This window comes from Panthera leo, chromosome E2 (genome assembly GCF_018350215.1).
Source record: "Panthera leo isolate Ple1 chromosome E2, P.leo_Ple1_pat1.1, whole genome shotgun sequence".
Classification (NCBI taxonomy): Eukaryota; Metazoa; Chordata; class Mammalia; order Carnivora; family Felidae; genus Panthera; species Panthera leo.
The window spans coordinates 13,442,222-13,465,171 of record NC_056693.1 but is presented as its reverse complement, the minus strand read 5'-3'; the positions used below and the strand labels follow the sequence as shown (position 1 = coordinate 13,465,171).

The following is a 22,950-nucleotide window of genomic DNA, read 5'->3' as shown; positions in this document are numbered from 1 at the left end:
CACCAAGGCCACAGGCTTGTGCTTGTCCACACAAGGGCATTGTGTGCGCACTCGCATATGGTGGGAAATCCCAGCTGAAGAGGGAGAGGCCTCAGCAGTTCGCAGGGAACCCAAACGTAGACGAAATGAAAGGGGAAGGAGACCATGAGGGCAGGAGTGAGGGGAGGGGAGGAGAGGGGAGGGGGAGGGACCTGGCAGAGACCCCGCCCCTGCCCACGTGACCGGGCCAAGCGCTCCTGCCCCCAGAGGCGGCTCAGCACACAGGGAGGAAGGACCACAGAGCCAACTTGTCGTGACAGCGGTGCTCCTGAGCATTTCTGGAGCCGAAGCTCTCCTCACAGAGGGAAGGACAGAGCAGGCAGCAGGAGGCATGGAGCCCCCCTCGGCCCTTCCCCGAGGAGGGCGTGTTCCCTGGCAGGAGCTCCTGCTGGCAGGTGAGAGGGACAGTCCCCTGGGTTAAGGGTGAAAGGAAGAGAGAGACTGGCTGCGGTCTCCCAGGGGAGGATGGGGCGCCGAGAGGGGACATGGGAACAGGGCAGGGCAGGGCAGGACAGGGGGTTCCCGGCTCAGCAACAGGAAAATCTCATGATCTGGAAGAGGCGAGCAAGTGACGACGTGTTGTGTCCCAAGTTACTCATCACTGAGGATTGAATTTTGGAAACGATGTGAGCAACCAGGGACCCTAAACGCTGCCCCTCCCACCAACCTGAGATATTAACAGATCAATGCTGGGCCCTGGGAACACTCATTCATTCATCCACAGGTATTTGCAGCCGGCCCCACCACTGGGGCACAACACAGTTCAGAGTCCCTGCCCTCCCTGAGCACACTTCTCTGGGGAGAAAGACAGACGAGCAAAGACACAGAATGGGAGGTCGGGCATTGACAGGCCATGAAGGGAACAGAGCAGGGAAAGGTCAGAATGTGAAGACAGAGGGTCTTTAGAGGAGGCGGTGTGGGCAGGCCTCTCCCAAGGACCCCCTGAGTGTGAGCAGGTACCTGAGGGCAGTGAGGGAGTGAGCCCACAGACATCTGAGCATCTGAGGGAGAGTACTGGAAACAGAGGAAATCACAAGTTCAGAAGCACTGAAGCCATGGCGGTTGTGCCGCTGACCTTGACCAGTAGGACACACACACACACACACACACACACACACACACACACACACACGCGCGCGCGCGCTCACCCCTGCCCCCAAGGCTGAGCGATTAGGACCTGCTCAGTCTCCAGGGCCACATCTTTCCGTCCCAATACACAGGCCAAATATTGATCCAGGTCTTCTCTCTTCCCTCCTAGTCTCACTCCTAACCTTCTGGAACCATCCCACCACTGCCCAAGTCACTGTTGAATCGGTGCCGCCCAATGCTGCCGAAGGGAAGGACGTTCTTCTGTGTGTCCACAATCTGACTGCCAATCTTCTAGGCTTTGGCTGGTTCAAAGGGACAACTATAAATCCCCGTAGGGAAATTGTATCATATGCAGCAGACTCACAACAAATTACCCCAGGATTTGCACACAGCGGCAGAGAGACATTATATCACAACGGATCCCTGCTGTTCCAGAACATCAGCCTGGAGGACACAGGATACTACACCCTACAAATCATAAAGAGGAATGTTCAAGTTGAAAGAGTAACTGGACAGCTCCATGTATATCGTGAGTAATTCCTGTCACCTCTGATGTTGGGTGGAGTGAATTCTACTTCGTACACACAGGATTGACAGGCCTGGACTGTGCCTCCCTTCCCTTCTGCACTGTGTCCCATGTGGGGTTTGAGCATTTAGTGCAGGACACACACAGTGGACACAAACTTCATAAGATCGGAATTCCTTCCTGGATTCCACCCCTAGCAGACATTCACTGCAAAAAGAAGGACCAGTCTGACGGGAGTAACTCAGCAGAGGCAGACTGATTCAGTCCAACTCCTTGGGCTTCTCCCTGTGATCATGCCTCTGAGAAAGACCCTGCAGGGCTCAGTCCGGGCCGGGCCTGAGGGGCCTCCTGGGTTCCTCATAGAGAAGCTCAGCTCAGAAAGCCCCTGTCCAGACCCCTGTCTCAGGGCTCCTGATTGCAATGATCATGGGGAGTCCGTGCCAGGGTTGGGTTTTGGCTTCTTGGCAGGGCTGACTGGGAGCAATGATCTCCTGCTGCCTGAGTCCTGAGGTTCCTGAGCTGGTCACCAGCCAGGGCTCAGTGCCAAGAGCCACATCTGGGGAGGGGCAGAGCCTGGTCTTTCACCTGAGAGCTGGGGTGGAGAACAGAGGTAGGCAAGGTCCCTAGGCCATTATCTGACTGCCCTGGAGCTGTAGGAGACTCCAGAGGAAGGTCAGCACCCCCAGGGAGGAACAGAGGAGAGAAGATGCTCCTGGGTGCTCCTCCTGCACCAGGGATCAGGCCCAGGAGCTGTCTCTCATGAAGGCAAATAATAATAGATGTTTATTTGGGAAGCTCCTCTATACCAAGCCTTAGGCCAGGTAAGTGTGAAATATTTAAGGTTAATTACAGACAACATGGTAAGCCTGAGACCATTTACTTGACTTTATTGAGGGGAAACTGAGGCATGGGGTGATGCAGACCTTGAATCAGAGTCACACAGACCATGAGCGGCAGGCAGATCACAATCCTATGAGGTCTGTCTGCACCCACAGCCTGGACTTCTCCTCCACCCAGGGGGCCTTGTCAGGCATCTGTGGACCCTGAGGCCAGCTATTGGATCAGACCTTTCTTAGGGATCCACAGCTCAAAGTAGATTTTCTGGTCTGGGAAGTGAGAGCAAATGAGGAATTAATCTGTTGTTACTCAAGAACTAAATTACCTTCATCAACAATCAGAGTCAGTGCTCAGGTGGCCAATCTACAGCTCCCTACTTTAGACTTGGAATCACTTATTTGTTTCCTGTTATGTTGATGTCACTCCCACTGGAGTGTGAGGGAAAGGACACTGCCTTCTCCTTCTACGTATACCCCTAATTGGTACAGGCCGAAGAACTCCATTGCTGTTTCATGAAGGAAGGAAGGAAGGAAGGAAGGAAGGAAGGAAGGAAGAAAGGAAAGAAGGAAGGAAGGAAGGAATGATTATTAGTCTCTTCAGAGTCTGGAGCCTGGATGCAGAGTCCTAGGAGGTTCTGGACACTTCCATTCCCTGTCCCTCTAGGGGCTGAGACCCATGTTCCATCCCTCTGACCACCAGCCCCCCGGGCCACTCCCAGAGAAGAGTCTGTGGTGTTGCTCAGCCATGGGAGTGTTTGCAGGGATACGCTGGTCATGCCCCTGGGTCATCTGTGGGCTCTCAGTGCCTGGAGTCTTTGAAGTCACTTGTAACCCCCACTGCTCACAGCCTTGGATATTTCTGGTTCTCTGTTCCTTCTATGTCCCTCATCTTCTTCCTCTTCCTCCTTTCAGCTGGGACTCCCCCTGATCTGCATAACTTCCTTTACTCTTAAGCCTTCCCTGGATTCTTCTGCTAACACCTGTGGCCAGGCCCACCCTCCCAGGCAACAGTAAAGGATGCAGAAATCAGTCAGAACAGCAGCCTGGTCGCCAGGAGAAACGAGCTTTCACCGTTCCCTCATCCAGGTCTCTTTCTCTCCATGATGCCAACAAGTGGAACACACCACATGTCAGGGACGTGTGACCCCTTGATCTACTTTCTTCTACATGACTCAACCAGGAAGTCAAAGACAGAAGGGCAGGTCTGCAGTCCCCAGCTCATGGGCTCATTTCACACTCTTTACTCCTGACTCACATCTTCATCCTGGTGAGGCTCCCGTTCCTCCCAGTGCTTCTTCCCAGGTGGGGCTGGCCAGACCCTGTGCCATCTGACTAGTTTACTGCCTATTTCACATGCACCTGGGTGCTCACGTGACACTTTTACCATAGGGTGGGACCCTCTCACACAGTGAGACCTACCAGTCACTGTCCTTTCACTTGGATGCTGCCCAATTTGGATAAATTTGATCAAACTTATGTTTCCTGAGATCAAAAGAAAGCCACATGCAAGTATGGGTTTCTTTCCATTTTGCCTGACTGTCCATAGAAATTGGTGGCAAGGACCTCTTTCCTAAATTTACTAATGTAACACATATCATTTCTACTAGTTTCGTATCATCCCTCCCTTTATATAAGAGAGACACCGCAGACTGTCCCCCAATCAATTCTGTTTCTTACCAGGACTCACATATTTTTCTCTACCCAGGGAGTCACTGATTTTGAACCCACTAGAACATCTTCCTTTGATCATGATGCGACCCTGACTGACTGCAGAACTTGGTCTACAACGTACAGTGCTCTCTAGAGAGATATTCCTAGAGAAACCGGTCTTAGATTTTTCGGGTATTAACAGTGATTTTCATATATGAAAACAATTTAACGTCTCAATTTTCCATCTCATAACTGTGTTTACAAATGGTCCATGGGGCCAAATACCCCCACCTCCACCCCACCATCTCCTACCATTCACCCCTTCTGCATTCGAAAACATCCACTTATATTTCAGGAAAGACCAATATGGTCCTCACTGCCCTCTGCAGTGGGAAAAAAAGACTTTAAAGACCGAGGGCAGAGCACATAGTTCTCTGCCAAAGCCAGCCAGGTCCTGCCTGTCCCCCCTTACTCTTTTCTGGGTCATTTCTAGTCTTGACTCTGCTCTACCCTGTGTGAAGTCACTGTCTCATGCCAGTCACCATGGAGCACTTCAGCAGGACTGCCTAACTTTGTGGCCCTGCAGCCTGAGTACTGGGCTGACCTTCAGGCTTGCCCCTGGTGTCCCTGGGTGTTACTCTTCTCAAACACCCTGTTCCAGGCCATGCTGCCCAGTGTTCTCCAGGGTTTCAAATTCTGGGAAGGCCCATAATTACCCATCTCCAGGATAACCGTGGAAAGCACGGCCTTGGGGAAAACACACGTACGTTGGTTGGTGTGGGTCTGTGCAGTAGAAAGGGCCTCAGTACCTGTACTTTCCAGGTGAGGCCTCTGAGGTTGGTCAGACAGTCCACTGGTTAGGGAAGAACCAGGAGAGATGTGGGGTGGTCTCTGACTCCCTATCCTGTGTCTTCCACAACCAAACCCTGAGAAAGTCTGTCCTTGCTCTCAGACAGAGAGCAGGGGCCCTATGTTCTCTGAGCCCTCACATCTTCTTGCATTTGTCTTGAGATACACAGATCTGCTTTATTCTTAAGGACTCGGGTTGGCAGACAGATGAGAGAAGGCAGCTCTGGTTGAAGATGCCTTTGGAGGAATCACAGGTACCACACAGGGCAATGTTCTCTCTGTTGTCTACACAGCGGAGTTACCCAAACCCAACATCACAAGCAACAACTCGGACCCCGTGGAGAACGTGGACTCTGTAGTATTAATGTGTGAACCTCAGACTCAGAACACAAGCTACCTGTGGTCAGTAAACAGTAAGAGCCTCCCGGACAGCGCCAGGCTGGAGCTGTCCCTGGACAACAGGACTCTCACTTTACATGGTGTCACAAGGAATGACACAGGACCTTATGAGTGTGAAACCTGGAACCCAGTCAGTGCCGGTCATAGTGACCCATTCACCCTGAATGTTCTCTGTGAGTAACTTGTATTCCTACCTGGCCCCGGGCTGCCAGCCCAAATCCACGCTGCCAGAGTCAGGCCACATCTGTCCTTCTGGGGTCTGAGTACCTGACTCTCACCTAGACACCCAGGCTGGCCATGGCTTCTTATCTCAGGTAAACCTGAGAAGGCCCAGCCTAAGCCAAGACTAGGAGGGAACAGGCTGCTCCTCCCTGGGAGGGTTGATAGCCTATGAGGGGGAAACAAGTTAATATCTCAGACTCAGGCTCAGTGAACACAGGGGGCTTATGGTTGGGACTATTTATTTTTAGATTTTTATTTATTTTTAGAGAGAGTACATGAGCATTAGTGAGGTAGGGTCAGAGGGAGAAGGAGAGAGAATCCCAAGCAGGCCCACCCTAACAGCACGGAGCCCTGACATGGGGCTCCATCCCACAATCATGACCTGAGCTGAAACCAAGAGTAGGATGCTTAACTGACTGAGCCACCCAGGTGCCCTGGTTGGGACCTTCTAAAACAGGGTTATGACCTAGCTCAGAGGGATACTGTGGACATTATACAGACCAGGATCTTCCCCTTCCCTTGGATTACATCACATGTGGCTTTATTCTGTTTGCTCCAGATGGCCCGGATGCCCCCACCATTTCCCCCTCAGACTCCTATTACCTTCCAGGGGCAAACCTCAGTCTCTCCTGCCACTCAGCCTCTAACCCGCCTGCACAGTATTCTTGGCTTATCAATGGGAGCCCCCAGCCATCCTCACAGGAGCTCTTTATCCCTAACATCACTGTGAATGATAGTGGATCCTATACCTGCCTCGTCTATAACCCTGGCACTCGCCTCAGTAAGACCACAGTCAAGACTATCACAGTCTCTGGTAAGTGGATCCCTGGAGCATTTGCATCAAGCACTGTGGTGGAGATCTGTCTGGTTTTCAGAAAAGAGCCTAGAAGAAGTTAATTTGCATTTGCTTGTGACACAGATCTGTCCCTGAACTCTCCCCATCACGTCTGCAGATGCTTCCTCCCCTTGCTCTCTGGTTTCTCATGGCAGATTTTGAGTCCAGCCTGGTATGTGGGAATAGGGTTCTCTCAGCCCCATGTAGTGGAGGGGGCTTTACAGAGGGAGAAGGAGGGTTCTTTTTGCTACTGGCTCGTCCAATGACTGACTCTGCTGTAATGTCATCTGTGGTGGGACAGGAGAAGGTAGGTACATGAGAAGCCTCTCTGCAGTCTGGCCAAACTGTGCCACCAATTGCTCCGGAACCTCCCTCAGGGGAGGCTGCAGGGAAATGAGACAGAGCGAGCCTTGGAGCAGACGCCTCTGGGCTGTGTCCTGGTTCTGAAGTCTACCAGCTATATAACACTGTGTGACACCAGCACATATGATACACCAAAGGAGGACAGTGAATAATGGTGCATAATTGAAAAGTAGGTGGATGAAGTCCCTACACGGGACAGAAGGAACAGTGCAAAAGTAGATATTTATACATACAGCTAAGAGTACCAGCCTTTTGTTAAAATGTAACCATTACTCTAAACGTCTCCTCCCTGTAATATTCAATCCACAGGCCAGGAAGTAAAAATCTTATTCAGACTGAGAAATCCTTTAGGTTGGACCTTTTCCAGGTCCTAAGCTCACAAAGACTGGCTAGGCTGTTCTCATTTTCTAATTAATTATTTAACAAAAGGGAAGTATCTTCCCTTTCTATGTAAAGCTCCCATACTAAAAAAGGTGCCTGATCTTTTCAGAAAACTCTAGGAAAGGGTCACACAAAAGCCACTGGGTAAAAAATTCCACCTGCTGATGGGGATGCTGGACATGGGCTAAGAGGTGTGAGGTGCTGATGTCCAGGCAGACCAGACAGATGACTGAGGGCCAGAGGGGGACCTGAAGGTCAGACGGGGAGGCACAGCCCCCTCCTTATAGATCACCACCTGAACAAAGATACTCATTCTTCTGCAGACATCAGGGCCATCCTCTGGGGCACCTTTACAGAGCCCAGTGGGGCCCTCGGAGTGGCCAAGATCTTGGAAGAAGGAGCATGGCCCCAGGCCCCCTCTCATTCTGTCACCTCCTCTGTTTCTCCACAGAGCCAGTGTCCCAGCCCTCCATCAACATCAGCAACACCACAGCCACAGAACATAAGGACTCTGTGGTCCTGACCTGCTCTACAAATAACACAGGGGTCTCCATCTGGTGGTTCTTCAATAACCAGAGTCTAAAGCTCACGGAGAGGATGAAGCTGTCCCCGGACAACAGCACCCTCACCGTAGACCCTGTCAGGAGGGAAGATGCCGGGGATTATCAGTGTGAGGTCTCCAACCCAGTCAGTTCCAGCAAAAGTGACCCCGTCAAGCTGAATGTGGAATGTAAGTGACACCTTACATCCGTAAGGTGAATGTAAGTAACACCGTGTTACATCTTCCTGGGAAGAATCCTCACCAATGATGTGCAAAATGGATAGACGTCACAGGGGGCAGAATAGCAATCACGAGACCATTTCAGTAAACAGAATGGCAAAGTGGTTAAAAGCTAAGTGTCTGAATCAAATATACTTAGTTTCTTATCCTGGGTCTGGCATTTACTCTTGTGACCTTGCACAAGATTCTTTTTTCCCCTCTGTTACCATTTGTGTGTGTGTGTGTGTGTGTGTGTGTGTGTGGCAAAATATACGTAAGGTTTACCATTTAACAATTTTAAGCATACAGTTCAGTGGCATTAGGACATTCATATTGTACAACCATTACTACTACCCATTTCCAAAACTGTTTATCTTCCCGTGTGAAAACTGTTCCCATTAAACAATAATGTCCCATGCCTGACCTTAACCCCAGTAACCACTATATCCTACTTTCTGTCTCTATGAATATGACTATTCTAAGTACCTTGTATAAATGTAATCATAACAATATTTGTTTTTTGTGTGTCTGGCTTTTTTCACTTAGCATAATGTCTTCAGGGTCCATCCGTTTTATAGTATATATCAGAATTTCTTTCCTTCTTTAAGGCTGAATAATATTCCCTTGTATGTATGTATCACATTTTGTCTATGATTTATCTGCCTGTGAACTTTTGCATTTTTCCACTTTTTGGCTGTTATAAATAATGCTTCTATGAACATGGGTATACAAATATCTGTTCGAATCCCTGCTTTCATTTCTTTGGCATATATACCCAGAAGTGGAGGTGCTGCATCAAATGGTAATTCCTTATTCAATTTTTTGATGAACTGCCGTACCATTTTCCACAGTGACTGCACCATTTCACAAAGAATGCAAAGAAGTTCCAGTTTCTCCACACCTTGTCAACACTTGTTTTCTGTTTTGTTTTGTTTTGTTTTGTTTTGTTTTAAATAATAGCCATTCTAATGGGCATGAGGTGGTACCTCATTGTGGTTTTGATATGTATTTCCCTCATGATGAGTGATGTTGAGCATCTTTTCATGTGCCTGTTGTCCATCTGGGTGTCTTCTTTGGAGAAATGTCTGTTCAAGTCCTCTGACCATTTTTTAAATATTTATTTATTTTTGGGGAGAGCGCAAGTGGGGGCGGAGGGTAGAGAGAGGGACAGAGGATCTGAAGGAGGCTTTACACTGACAGGCTGACAGCAGTGAGCCTGATGTGGGGCTTGAGCTCATGAACCACAAGATCATGAGCTGAGCTGAAGTCAGACACTCAACCAACTGAGCCACCCAGGTGCCCCATCCTCTGCCCATTTTTTGAGTAGGTTTTTTGTTGTTACTGAGTTGTAGTTCTCTATTATGGATATTAACCCCTTATGGCCTATATGATTTATAAATATCTTCCCCCACTCAGGGGGTTGTCTTTTCACTTTGTGGATAGTGTCCTTTGATGCATGAAAGTTTTTAATTTTAATTGAAGTCCAGTTCACTTATTTTTTCTTTTGTTGTGTGTGCTTTTAGTGTCATATCCAAGATGTCATTGCCAAATCCAAAGTCATGAAGCTTTCACCCTGTGTTTTCTTCTAAGAGTTTTTATAGTTCTAACTCTTACATTTAGGTCTTTGAGTTAATTTTTCATATATGATATTAAGTTGGGGTTCAATTCTTTTGCATGGATATCTAGTTTTCCCAACACCCATTTGCTGAAAAGACTGTCTTTTCTCCATTGAATGGTCTTGGCACTCCTGTCAAAAATCCTGTGACCATGTATATAAGGGTTTATCTCTAAAATTTCTATTCTGTATTATTGGTCTATTTGTTTGTCTTTATGCTAGTACCACACTGTTTTTATTACTGTAGCTTTGTAAGCTTTGTGGTAACTTGAAAATTGGGAAATATGAGTCCTCCAGCTTTGTTCTTTCTCAAGATTGTTTTGGATATTTGGGGTCCTTTGAAATTCCGTATGAATTTTAGGATAGATTTTTCTATTTATGCAAAAAAAATGTCACTGGGATTTTTTTAATAAGGATTGCATTGAATCTGTAGTCACTTTGAGTAGTACTGTCATCTTAATAATATTAAGTCTTCCAATCCATGAACATGAAATGTCTTTCCATTTATTTATGTCTCTAATTTCTTTCAGCAATGTTTTGTAGTTTTTCAGTGTATGAGTCTCTCACCTCCTTGGTTAAATTAATTTCTAGTATTTTATTCTTTTCGATGCTGTGGTAAATAGAATTATCTTAATATCCTTTTTGGATTATTCATTGTTAGTGTATAGGAATACAACTGATTTTTGTGTGTTGATTTAGTATCTTGCAACTTTGCTGTATTTGTTTATTAGTTATAACAGCTTTTTTTTGTGGAATCTTTAGTGTTTTCTATGTTCATGTCCTCTGTGAACAAAGATCATTTTATTTCTTTCCAATTTGGACACTTTTTTTTTTTTTTTTTTTGCCTAACTATTGCTCTGGCTAGGACTTTCAATGCTATTTTGGATAAAGGTGACAAAAGAAGGCATCCCTGTCTTGTTCCTAATCTTAAAGGAAAAACATCTTACTCAATGTCTTTCACCATTGAGGAAGATGTTGGCTGTGGGTTTTTCATATGTGGCCGTTACCATATTGAGAAAGTTTCCTTCTATTCCTAGTTTGAGGGTTTTTATCATGAAAAGATGTCAACATCTTTGGCTGAATGCTTTTACTAATTCAATCTCCTTACTAGTTATAGATCTATTCAGATCTTCTATTTCTTCATGATTCTATCTTGGTCAATTTTGTGTTTTCAGGAATTTGTCCATTTCATCCAGGTTATCTAATTTGTTGGCATACAATTATTCATAGTACCTATAATATTTATTATTTTATAATACTTATTATTTCTATAAAATTGACAGTAATTTCCCGTACTTTCTTTTCTCCCCACAACTTTCAATTCTGATTTTAGTAATTTAAATCTTTTTTTTTTTTAAAGTCAATCTAGTTAGGGGCGCCTGGGTGGCGCAGTCGGTTAAGTGTCCGACTTCAGCCAGGTCACGATCTCGCGGTCCGTGAGTTCGAGCCCCGCGTCAGGCTCTGGGCTGATGGCTCGGAGCCTGGAGCCTGTTTCCGATTCTGTGTCTCCCTCTCTCTCTGCCCCTCCCCCGTTCATGCTCTGTCTCTCTCTGTCCCAAAAATAAATAAAAAACGTTGAAAAAAAATTAAAAAAAAAATAAATAAATAAAGTCAATCTAGTTAAAGGCTTGTCAATTTTGTTAATCTTTTTTGAAGAAACAATTTTTGGTTTCATAGATTTTCTCTATTGTTTTTCTATTCACTATTTTATTTTCCTCATTCTAATCCTTATTATTCCCTTCCTTCTGCTAGCTTTGGGTTTAGTTTGTTTTTCTTTTTCCAGTTTCTTACACTGTACAGTTAGGTTATTGATTTGAGGTCTCCTTTTTTTAATGTAAGTATTTGCAATTACAAATTTCTTGCACAAGATTCTTAATTTCTCTGAGCCTAATATTCCTCAACTGAAAGTGGTAATAAGAGTACTTGCTTCATGGTATTGTTTTAAAGATTTAATGTAACAATTAAACCCTTAGCAAAAATGCTATGCCCAGAGGAAATGTTCCATAAGTGTTAGCTGCCATTATTACTACTATTATCATTAGTTTCTACAAAGTCAGGTAGTCCTAAAGTCAAATCCCAGACCCACCTTTTACTGGCCATATGACTTTGGATAAATTAGTCACTACTCTCAGCCTCAATGTTTTTAATCTGCAAAATGGAAATAGTGTCTATCTGAAAGGGTTATTATATGAATCAAATGAGTCAATAGTAAAGTACTTACCACAGAGCCTAGCACATAGTAAGTACCCCATAACAGTAGCTAACATTTATATACAGGCTTGAGTTGACTGGTAAGGACAACAGAAATAAAAAGGAAGAAACAGATGTGAACAGTACTATATATGGGTATGGAAAGCATTATGCAAAAAAGCCATTGGGACATAGTTACTGACTGAACATGGAAAAGGAAAAAAAGGAGTTGAGTGCAAAGTTTCAAGCCTGTTATGTTAGTTTTTATACCCTGAGATGAAGCTAAAGTGGGATTACTTATTTATTTATATTTATTGAGAAAAATATTTACTTATTTATTGGGGAAACATGCCTGTGAGGGAAAGTAAGCAGGAGTGGGTGGAATCTGGGGCCACGCCTGAACACAGAAAAATGTGCGACCATGAAAAGATGGGAAGTTATACAAAAATAGCAATCAATCTTTCTCACATTTCCAAAGCCTTCACAAATATCTGAGTGCAGAAAGGCCAGGATGGAATTGAGGCAAGCCTCATCACCAGCCTAGAATACAGTGAGAGGAAAAAAAATGACGGATGAAGTCAGCTAATCACCTCACAGCAAACTTCCCACAGAAAATGTATTCCTTGAAGGAACGAGTGGAGACCACTACATGTTAAGAGTTGTCCCCTGGGGGACCCCCATTGTCAAATAATGTCACCCTCATTCATTCTTCTCTCTTCTTTCCCTGACAGATGATTTCACACAACAAAGTTCTGGCCTCTCCACTGGGGCTATTGCCGGCATCGTGATCGGAGTCCTGGCCGGGGTTGCTCTCATAGCAGCCCTGCTGTACTTTCTGTGTAACAGAAAGTCTGGCGGGTATGATGGCCCTTCCCATTGTTCTGTTTTCTCCAAGGCTAACTGCCATGCTTGGGAGCGGGAAGGAGACTTCACCTCTGTCTCTGGGCCTGGATCTACTCCTCCTCCTTTCTAAACCCCTGCTTCTGGGCACTAATTCCTGTGGATCTCTTCTCCATGCTTCCTGCACCCCCACTCTCTCTCGGACATGGTAATTCCCATCCCCATCTTGTTTAGAGGGGGCAGATCCCATTATATTTCTGTCTCCCAGTCAGGGAAGCCAAGGCCCAAGAAGGAAACAAATGAGAAAATGAAAGGAGGAACAGAACGGGAGTCACATGCTCTGTTGACAGTAGTAGGAGGGAGGGATAGGACAGGAGGACAAGCTAAGAAGAGGTACAAACAGCCAAATCACTCTTTGGGCAATAAGTGAAATGCGACAGAAAACAGCATCTACCTACAAAAGAGGAAAGGTGTCAGCGTACAGGTAGGCTCATATGCAGTTGATAAAGAATGGACCTAAATGTGGACATCCAGCAAACAGGACAGGAGTAAGCCTAGAGGAGACCGTGGGTACACAAGAAAGAGGCCCTAAGAGGGAAGGCAGTATAATCCAGGTATAAATGAACACTGAGGAGCCCCAAGGAATTACCTGCTGACGATGTCCTTCCTAATTCAAGGAGCAAAGATCCTATGCTTGGGAATAGCAGTCACACTGTCTGATATTTATTTAGGACAAGTGACCTGCGTGATCTCACAGAGCACAAATCCTCAGCCTCCAACCACAGTAAGTAAAGCCACTCACCCAATGAGACCTGACATGTTCCACCACGTGCCCCGCCCCATCAGTGAATCCTGGATTCCCGAACTACTCAGTACCTTCTGAATTTTTAGAAGGGATTTCCATTTCCCAACCTTAGGTTGGCATAGGTCCTCATACCCTTCTAGCCACAAAAGATTCCCCTGAGACACAGCCCTGGGAGAGACGCTCACTCCACCCAGGCCAGGCAGGCCTGCATAAGATGGACATGTTTCCAGGAGCCATTTCCTCACCCATACTCCTCCCCCTCCTGCCTCTATGATGGATGTGGGCATTCTCCTTTGGTGAGACTCTCCCTGTCTTGTGGTGCTCTGGGTACTGTGGGCCTCGACATCCCTCCTTGCCACTGAAGCTTGTTGCTGAGAAATGCATCTGGGCAAAAAATCAAGGCCTTGTGAACTGAGAGAAATTTTCAGAAGTGGACTAAGGCCTTCTGGGCTCTATTCTTGCCCCCCCTCTGGTACTAATGCCCTGGGTGTGGACCACAGACTCTGAGGAAGTGAATTCCTCAAGCCATCATAGGCTACCTCCTTACCCTACCCTGCTCCCACCTGCCAGCTCCTTCAGCTAGAAATCATGAGAGCTTAGGAACCCCACACACATCTCCACCTTCCAACCCCTGTTCCAAGGCCATAAATCAGCTTTGCATTTTCATGGATTGGTAACTCTTCCTTTGCTTCCCCAGGTCAGGACCACTCTGACAATGTACATAACAAGGTAAGCACAGCCAGTTTCACTGGCTCATTTTCTCTTGGAAATATCTCCGTGTAGAATAGGTTATTTTTTGTAATGTTCATTTATTTTTAAGAGAGAGAGAGAGACAGTGTGTGTGCACGTGCGTGCACTTGCCTGCACAAGTAAGGAAGGAGCAAAGACAGAGGCAGAGAGAGAAAATCCTAAACAGGCTCCTCGCTGTCAGCATAGAGCCTGACGAACCCGTGACGTGAGATCATGACCTGACTCAAAATCAAGAGTCGGACACTTAACGAATGAGCTACCCAGGTGCCCCTAGAATGGGTTATTCTTGAAAACACAAATGTGAGATCAAGTTTGGGTCAAACTTCCTCAAAACGGTAACAAACAAAGGAGTACTGGTTAATTATTCCCTTGAGTCTACCTCATTGCCAGAACGTGGACTTTGGAATTAACCTCATCCTCTGTTTAAATCCTGGCTCTGACTCTCAGTAACTCTGTGACCCTGGACAAGTAACTTAAGCTCTTTGAGCCTTGGCTTTGTCATCTGTAAAATGGGCATGCTGCCTACTTCAAAGAGAAGTTGAAGGAATTAAATGAGATGGCAAATGGAAAGCACCCAGCACAATGCCCAGCATAAGGCACTAAGCCGTTCTCCCTCCTCTACCTCCACTGACCCTGCTCTTACCAACAAAGTACAGTGTCCATTCTGGTGGGTCTGAGGTCTTGGTTCCTTTACTTTATAATAATTTTACCACATTTTTCTCATCTTAACCCTTCAGTAGAATATACACATATATATCAAAAGGTGCTTAAATCATAAATGCATTTTAACCATGTGTAAATTTTCATGAGTTGAACACAAGCAGCACCCAGATCAAGAAACAAACCATCGCTACCCCCCCAAACACCCTCCAGCTCTGGACTTCTTCCAGAGAGTAACCACTATCCTCACTTCCAGTGCACTGGATTACTTTTGTCTGTTTATGCTCTTACATAATGAACAACATAGTATATCCTTGTATGTGTCTAGCTTCTTTCATTCAAAATTGCTTTGTGAGATTCATCCATATCCTTTTATGCATTTGTAGCTTGTCCATTCTCTTTGCTGTATCATCGCATCTCACTATGAATATTATAATCTACCTCTTCTAATGATCACTCCACAGGATGTTAGCAAGCAGAGTAGTAATGGGTAATAAAAGCCCTTCTCCAAAACTAAAGGTTTCAAAGTGGTGATAGCACGTGGTGCTCAATCACACGACACAAGGTGAGAGCCTGACCTATGACACTGATTGAACTGACCACACTGTTCATGCCTTTCAGACTGATGAAGTTGCATATTCTTCCCTGAACTTCAATGTCCAGGCACCAAAGAAATCAGCGTCAGCCTCCCCATCCCTAACAGCCACAGAAACAGTTTATTCAGAAGTCCAAAAGAAGTAATACCTTCTGTCCTGCTCTCTGCGCTGCTGACTCCTTCCCAAGCTCCTCATCCCCATCACTAGGAGACCCTTTTCCCCTCAGGGAAAAGGGGCGAAGCCTCTTTCCCCACTTCACTCCCTAACCGAGGCACCTGCAGGCTGCCTGGTTACAGCCCCTCCCTTCAGTGTCAATAGACGAAAAGGTACATCCGGGATTCCTAGGAAACCCAGCCTTCCTAGTCATTGAAATTTGGCAAAGCAGATCTTGGGTGGTTGCCAGAACTTTTGCCCCTCCCAAGTTTCCCTGACCTAAACTTGTTTTAAACTTACTTATTCAGGGCACAGTCATTCCTTCCCACCCCAGTCCTGTCCTATTGGAGTCTAACTTGAATTTGCCGTAACCTTGTGAATTATGTCCTGATCCACTGAAATGCATGTGCCAGAAAAGAAGAGAGAAAAGAAGTAAAAGTAAAAGCTTCTATCTCCCCAAAGCCCAGTGTGAACCCACCATACACGGGCAAACAAATACATAACTAAGGCTGAACTGGCAAATTCTCCACCTTTGTCTACTATCAGAGTTGTCTACCAGGGCCTAAACACCTTGCTGCTTGACTAGAATGCCACCAAAGCCATTTGGCAAGCCTGTTTTCAGAGAACCCAGTGGAAGCAATTAGGGAAATTATTTGCCAAGGTCCACAGGCGATTCCTAATGAAAATGCCCCACAAATGCAATATGTTTCACAACTTTATGGGCTTTATTCAAGGAAATATTCACAGAAGGAGGGCTTATAGCTTCAGAGAACATTCGCCTCTCAACAGACAATCAGCTGGGAATTTGGGAGAGGAGTCGGAGGAGCCACCCTTCAGAGATTATTTAAATAATTGTTAAAGAATGCCCAATTTGGCATATTGGGTTTTCTTCCCTTTTCTCTGAGACATTCTGCCATTTTAGTTTTTGCATCTGCTAGTTTATGTGAAAGGGGCTATTTTTACTTAGCTTATCTCTATAAGCCAATCTGCCTGCCTTAGGGGAAAGAAGCCGCCAAAACCCACAAGTCCCCTTGGCCAGGAGTTGCTCAAGGCATTTATGTCTGGGGCTCTTTTGTGGCCTCTTTTGTGGCTAGATGCGTCTAACTCAGTTTCCCAGCATCTCAGGCCAGTCTTCAACCACCATTCCATTCCACGGGGGTCTCTGCTGTGCGTGGTGTCTGTCCCACTCACTTTCTCAGGAGACCCGGCCTCTGCTAAGGTGCGTTTGGTCCTTGACAAGTGGGGATGCCCTGAAGGGAACACACTCAAGCCCCTGCTGGCATTGTTTACACCCTGGAAAGCTGCACTTGTGCTGATGCTCCTGGGAACCCGGACTGTGAGAAGTTAGGACAGGGGAGGGTGATAACTGGGCCAGAGGCTTCTTGAACAGCCTCTGAAATGTTTTCTCCCATGGGGTCAAGTCCCAGTGTGCAGAACAGAAAAGAAGAGCCGGAGGAGAGTCAATGCACTTCTCATCCAGCCTCCCTCTAAGCAGACGGGAGTCTCTTTGGGGCTGTTGAGAAAAGGCTTTTATTCTGTATTGATTACTTGATGTCATGCTGTGTCTAAGATGCCCCTCAAAGAGGGCTAGTTGGGAATTCTCTGTACTCAGGTACCTCTTTCAAGGGTTTTCTAACCCTCACACAGTCTATTTATACTTCCCCTCATCTATGCTACTCTGTGTTATTTAATTTTGCCTGGCTAGGGCCACTTCTGAATTATTTGTGAAACTTGCTCCATATTTATAATAAAAATTATAAATTAGACAAAAACATGCTGCCGTTGATACTGCTTGAGATAATATCTTCTTTACAGGAGGAAGAAAGAGAAATTGCTGAGTCAGAGCAAGCCCAAGTCTATAGATATTTGATCTAGTGATCAGAAAATTAGCTCACGTCATTTGCATGCCTGCTAACAAAGTGAGTCTATCTAGAAACAACAGGCCATAGCTTCAACCTTCCTAGAAGAAACTGCCTATTTTCTTCTGGGTAAGAAGATGATTTCATGAGTCAAAGATCTCCCGGCCTCTTTATTAGGGACAAGTAACACTTCCTGCACAGGTGTCTCCGGTGAATCAGAAGCAGCTGAATACAGCTTTTACTCACAGAGTCTCCACAGGCCCGGGCACACAGGCACCTCCAGAGTCCCTAGTTCTTTCTTTCTGCCCCCTTGGGAGGTCAGAACTCTCCTAACCTGAATACCCTTCATTTACTAATCCCACTAAGTGTCAGCCTATTATCTCATTTCCTTCACTTCCAAGCCATGGAAACATGTGCTGCACTCCCCTTTCCTCATCATCTGGTTTCTCCTGGCCCCTCTGCACCCAAGACCTCTAGAGGCAGCATGAAGTCAGTGTCCATCCTTGGACAACTTTTCACTGTCCTCACATTGTTCACTTCTACAATGTCTAAGACCCACTTTTCTACAACACCTAAGGCATCACAGACAACTTTTCCTTCTTGGGCATTCTCTTCCTCCCACCCCCCACCCGTGCGTTGCACCCCACACCAGATCTAGTCGTGGGACGCCAACTGTCCACCTCCACACCACCCTCTTCCACAGCCTCGAGGACCTCTCCAGAGATGGCTCCTGCATCTGTCTCTCTAGCCCTACTAGAGAGGGCTGTTTCCCAGATCTCATGACACTAACATCTGAACTCCTTATGAAATTACCCCTCATTTAAACCGGGTCTCCCCCTCCCAACCCCACAGCTCACTCACCTCTCTCTGCGCCACCCCCATTTCCTCAGACCTTGCTCTTTTATTTCCCAGATTCGATACATCATCAAAGCCTGATGATTCTTTAACACCTCTCCATACCTTGTTTGCTCCATTCCCATGACCCTGAACAACCCAGATGCTCGACAGCTCTGTGGAAGTATAGCCTGACTTGTCTCCGGTCTCTCTACTGCAATCTTCCTTGCTCACTATTGCCTCATGACCTTCCTAAAAACTGGTTCACTATCCTGTTCAAGAATCTACAGTGGCCTACCCTGGCCTATCAGATAAGTTCAAATTTCTTTCTCTTTACTAATATTTTTTACTTTCTTTACCACAACTCTAGTATAACCCCTCCATTCCAATTAGATCTGTCTCCTTACCCAACCCTGCTCCTCTACCCCATATGTACAAGTAATTCTTATTCCCAATGATATGCCTAAAAACAAACACCAAACGGCAATTTTCTGTCTTGTCTCACAGAGGAGTTACCCACACTGGTCATCACAACTCTGAGCCCGGGGAAGACGGGGACCCTGAGACTCAGGATACAATCTGCCTGTGACTGTGATTTTTCTGATGACCAATTTGTGTGTTCGTGAAATGCTTATTGAGCACATGCTATACTGTAAGTGTCAGTGTCAGACCCCATGAAAGACACAGACATGAGAAAGGCAAGGGCCCTACCTCTGGGAACATACAGCCTACAATAGGAGATAAGCCATGAAAAAGTATTATAAAAATAAAAAGGAATACATGCCACAAGAGAAAACAGAAAGAAATCCAATGGAAAATGTCGCTATACAGTAGAGTAACTGGGAAATTTTAAAAAACAATTGGTATTCAGGTCCCACCCACAGATTCTGACTTCATTATCATGGGCCGGAACCCTGGCTCTGGTAATTGGTTAAAGCACCCCAAATATTTTTTTTTTTTTCAACATTTATTTATTTTTGGGACAGAGAGAGACAGAGCATGAACGGGGGAGGGGCAGAGAGAGAGGGAGACACAGAATCGGAAACAGGCTCCAGGCTCTGAGCCATTAGCCCAGAGCCTGACGCGGGGCTCAAACTCACGGACCGCGAGATCGTGACCTGGCTGAAGTTGGACGCCCAACCGACTGCGCCACCCAGGCGCCCCATCCCAAATATTTTTTTAAATGTTTATTTATTTATTTTGGGAGGGAGAGAGAGAGAGAGAGAAAGCAGAAGAGGGGCAGAAAGAGAGAGTGAGAGAGACAGTCCCAAGCACTTACAGTGCAAAGCCTGACACAGGGCTTGATCTCATGAACCAAGAGATCATGACCTAAGCTGAATTCAAGACCTAAGCTGAATTCAAGAGTTGGATGCTTAACTGACTGAGCCACCCGGGCACCCCAAAAGCTCCTAGATACTTTCAATGGGTAGCCAAGATGAAGAACCTCTGCTATCACAGGTAGGACTTGAGCCTAGAAACAGTGGTTTTTAGCTTGGAATATAATCCCATAAACTATCCCTGAGAAAACTGGTACAGTGAGTCTGCAGTGAGACCTGGGCTACTTGGAAAAACTCCCAGGTGATTCTCATGTATATTCCATGTTAGGAAACTCTGACCTAAAACAGATAAAATTAAAAAACTGGGGAGTTGGTAGAGTATTCCATGTGATGGGCATAAAATGAGTAATCTATTCTGCAAGAATTAGAGAAGTACTCAAAAAAAAATTATTGGCAATAGCTAAACTTTAAGAGACTCCTGATGCCAACTGTCACAAGGATAGGAAACAGCTGGTATTATTCTTCATACTGCTGGTGGAAATATAAAATGACACAACCACTCGGGAAAAGAATCTGGCATTTCCTTATAAAGTTAAATATACTTATATAGTCCAGCAATCCCACTTCTAGGTATCTACCCAAGAGAAATGAAAATAGATGTCCATACATACAGCTATACAAGAATGTTTATAACAGCATTATTCATCATTGCCAAAAAAGTGGAAACAACACAAATATCCCTCAATATGTGAATGAATAAACAGACTGTGGTATATCCATTCAAGGGAATACTAATCAGCAATAGAAAGGGCACAAACTACTGCTAAAATGAGATGGATGAATCTCCAAAACATTATGCTATGCAAAAGAAGCTAGACACAAAGGAACACGTATTACATGATGCCATTTAAATGAAACTCAAGAACAGGTGATAATAATGATGTTAGAATTCACCACAGGGGGTAGAATTAACTGCAAAGGTGCACAAGGGAGCGTTCTGGGCTGACTGACATGTTCAACATCTCAATTCAGGTGGTGATTACATGGATGCATACGTTTACCAAAAATCAGATTGTACACTTAAGATCTGTATGCATTTCAATCTATTTCAATTTTATCTCAAAGCCAATTTGTTCCATCAAGTGCAGAACCCACCACTGTACCATGTGAACTCTGTTCATGCTCTTGAGGAGCTCCTTCAGGATCCCTGTTCTGAAGAAATAGCAAAAAAGCCAAACATGGTCCGTCCAAACTCAAAGTGAGATAACAAGAGACTAAGAACAAAAAACAGACAAGAAAGTCTGGCCCATTTCCTTCTAGCCTGTAGATGTCTGAGTCACGGATACTCTGATTGTCCTCACACCTTTAGTAGCATTCACAAGCACTGATAGCAGCAAGCATCTGAGTCAGTCCCTAACTAAGGGGACCAGAAACCAAAAGCCACCCCAAGAAACCAACCAACTATGGCAGTAAGGTTACACGAATTCCACTTATGTGCATAGATTTCTGATGAGTCATTCATTCAGTAAACATTTATTGAGGATTTACTATATGTCAAGCACTAAGCCAGGTGCTAATGAGAACACGGAGATTAAAAACTAAAGCCCTTATTTGGATTTTTATTCAAACAACTCTGCTTTAAAAAAATGGGGGTGGGAAAAGGAAGAAATAAAGGAACAAAAACAGCAGAAGGAAAGAGAAGGAAAGGGAGAGAGAAAATTAGGAGATAATTACAGAAATCTGAACAGTGAATATTTTATGATATTGAAGAAGTACTCATTTTTAGTGCAATAATGGTATCGTGGTTATGTTTTTTGTAAAGATACCTTATATTTTAGTAATATAATTGAAATCTTAATAAAATTATTTGATGTCTGAAATTTGCTTCAAAATACCCCAGTTTGAGGAGGGGAGTATAAATGAAACAATACTGGCTATGAAATAATTGCTGGAGCTGCACAATGAGTACATGTAGATACATTTTATTATTAGCTTTATTTTTGCAACTATTTGAAATTTTCCATAAAAAAAAAAGGTCCCTGCTCTCCAGAAGCTCATAACACAAGGAATCAGATATTGCAACAAATACACTACTGTGTAGTTTAACAAGATTTGACAGAGTGCTATTCAAACTCCAAGGAAAGTGACTGCCCCCCTGAGATAGGCAAAAGAAATCAGAGAAGATGTCAAAGGAGCATCCTCTGCTTGACCAGAGTCTTTTAGAAAAAGTATTAGAGGCAAAAGGGCAAACCAGTGGTACAAAGGCATGCAAATGTGAAGCAGCAGAATTCCTGCGTACTCTTTGGATGACCATGTTACTTAGGAGCACATATTCTGGAGCCAGACCACCTGGAGGTCCTGCTCCTGAGGGCCTACTCTGAGACATCGGTCAAGCTACTTGTAATGTCTCTGTGCCTCAGACTCTTTACCCATAAAACAGGGATTATAACAATACATACTTCACAGGGCTATTGTCAGGAGTCAATGAGTTAGTACATGTGTAAAATGCTTAGAAGACAGTAGGCAAACAATAAATGTTAGCTGCAAGATATAAAATTAATATACAGAAATCTATTGCATTTCATTATAATAATAACAAAGTAGCAAAAAGAGAAATTAAGAAAATAATCCTATTTACAATGGCATCAAAAGGAATAAAATACCTAGGAATAAATTTAACAAAGGAGGCGAAAGACCTGTACTCTGAAAACTTTAAGACACTGATGAAAGAAACTGAAGACACAAATAATTGGAAAGATATACCACGTTCGTGAATTGGAAGAATTAATACTATTAAAATGTCTATACTGCTCAAAGCAATCTACAGATTCAATGCAATCCCTATCAAAATACCAATAGTATTTTCCATAGAACTAGAATACATAATTCTAAAATGTGTATGGAACCACAAAATACCCCAAACAGCCAAAGCAATCTTGACAAAAAAGAACAAAGCTGGAAGTATCATGATTTCAAACAATACTACAAATCTACAGTAATTAAAACAATATGCTACGTGCACAAAAATAGACACATAGATAAATGGGACGTAATAAAGAACCCAGAAATAAACCCATGTTTATATGGTCAATTAATCTACAACAAAGGAGACAAAATGGGGAAAAGACAGTCTCTTCAAAAAATAGTGCTGGGAAAACTGGACAGCTACATACAAAAGAATGAAACTGGACCACTTTCTTACACCATACACAAAAAACTCAAAATGCATTAAAGACCTAAACTTAATACCTGAAACCCTAAAACTCCTAAAAGAAAACATAGCCAGTAATCTGTTGGATATTAGCATTAGCAATATTCTTCTGGATCTGCCTCCTTGAGGCAAGGGAAACAAAAGCAAAAATAAACTGTTAGGACTACATCAAATCTTTTGCACAACAAAGGAAACCATCAACAAAATGAAA

General features: G+C 44.6%; 1 protein-coding gene and 1 long non-coding RNA gene across 3 annotated transcripts in view; one reads left to right on the top strand and one right to left on the bottom strand.

Moving 5' to 3' along the window:
* LOC122207601 overlaps positions 1-22,950 on the bottom strand; it is an 89,900-nt gene that overhangs the window by 13,069 nt on the left and 53,881 nt on the right. The gene's annotated exons all lie outside the window — the stretch shown is intronic.
* LOC122207592 (carcinoembryonic antigen-related cell adhesion molecule 1-like) lies at positions 279-16,656 on the top strand. Of its 2 annotated transcripts, XM_042917639.1 has the most exons (9): positions 279-434; positions 1,298-1,657; positions 5,283-5,561; positions 6,170-6,424; positions 7,641-7,919; positions 12,486-12,612; positions 13,326-13,378; positions 14,097-14,128; positions 15,431-16,656. In XM_042917639.1, the coding sequence occupies exons 1-9, from the start codon at positions 371-373 to the stop codon at positions 15,548-15,550; spliced, it is 1,569 nt and encodes a 522-aa protein (XP_042773573.1). In that variant the 5' UTR covers positions 279-370; the 3' UTR covers positions 15,551-16,656. The 2 variants fall into 2 exon arrangements, with proteins under 2 accessions (XP_042773573.1, XP_042773574.1); XM_042917640.1 differs by lacking the exons at positions 279-434; positions 1,298-1,657 and adding an exon at positions 4,744-4,903.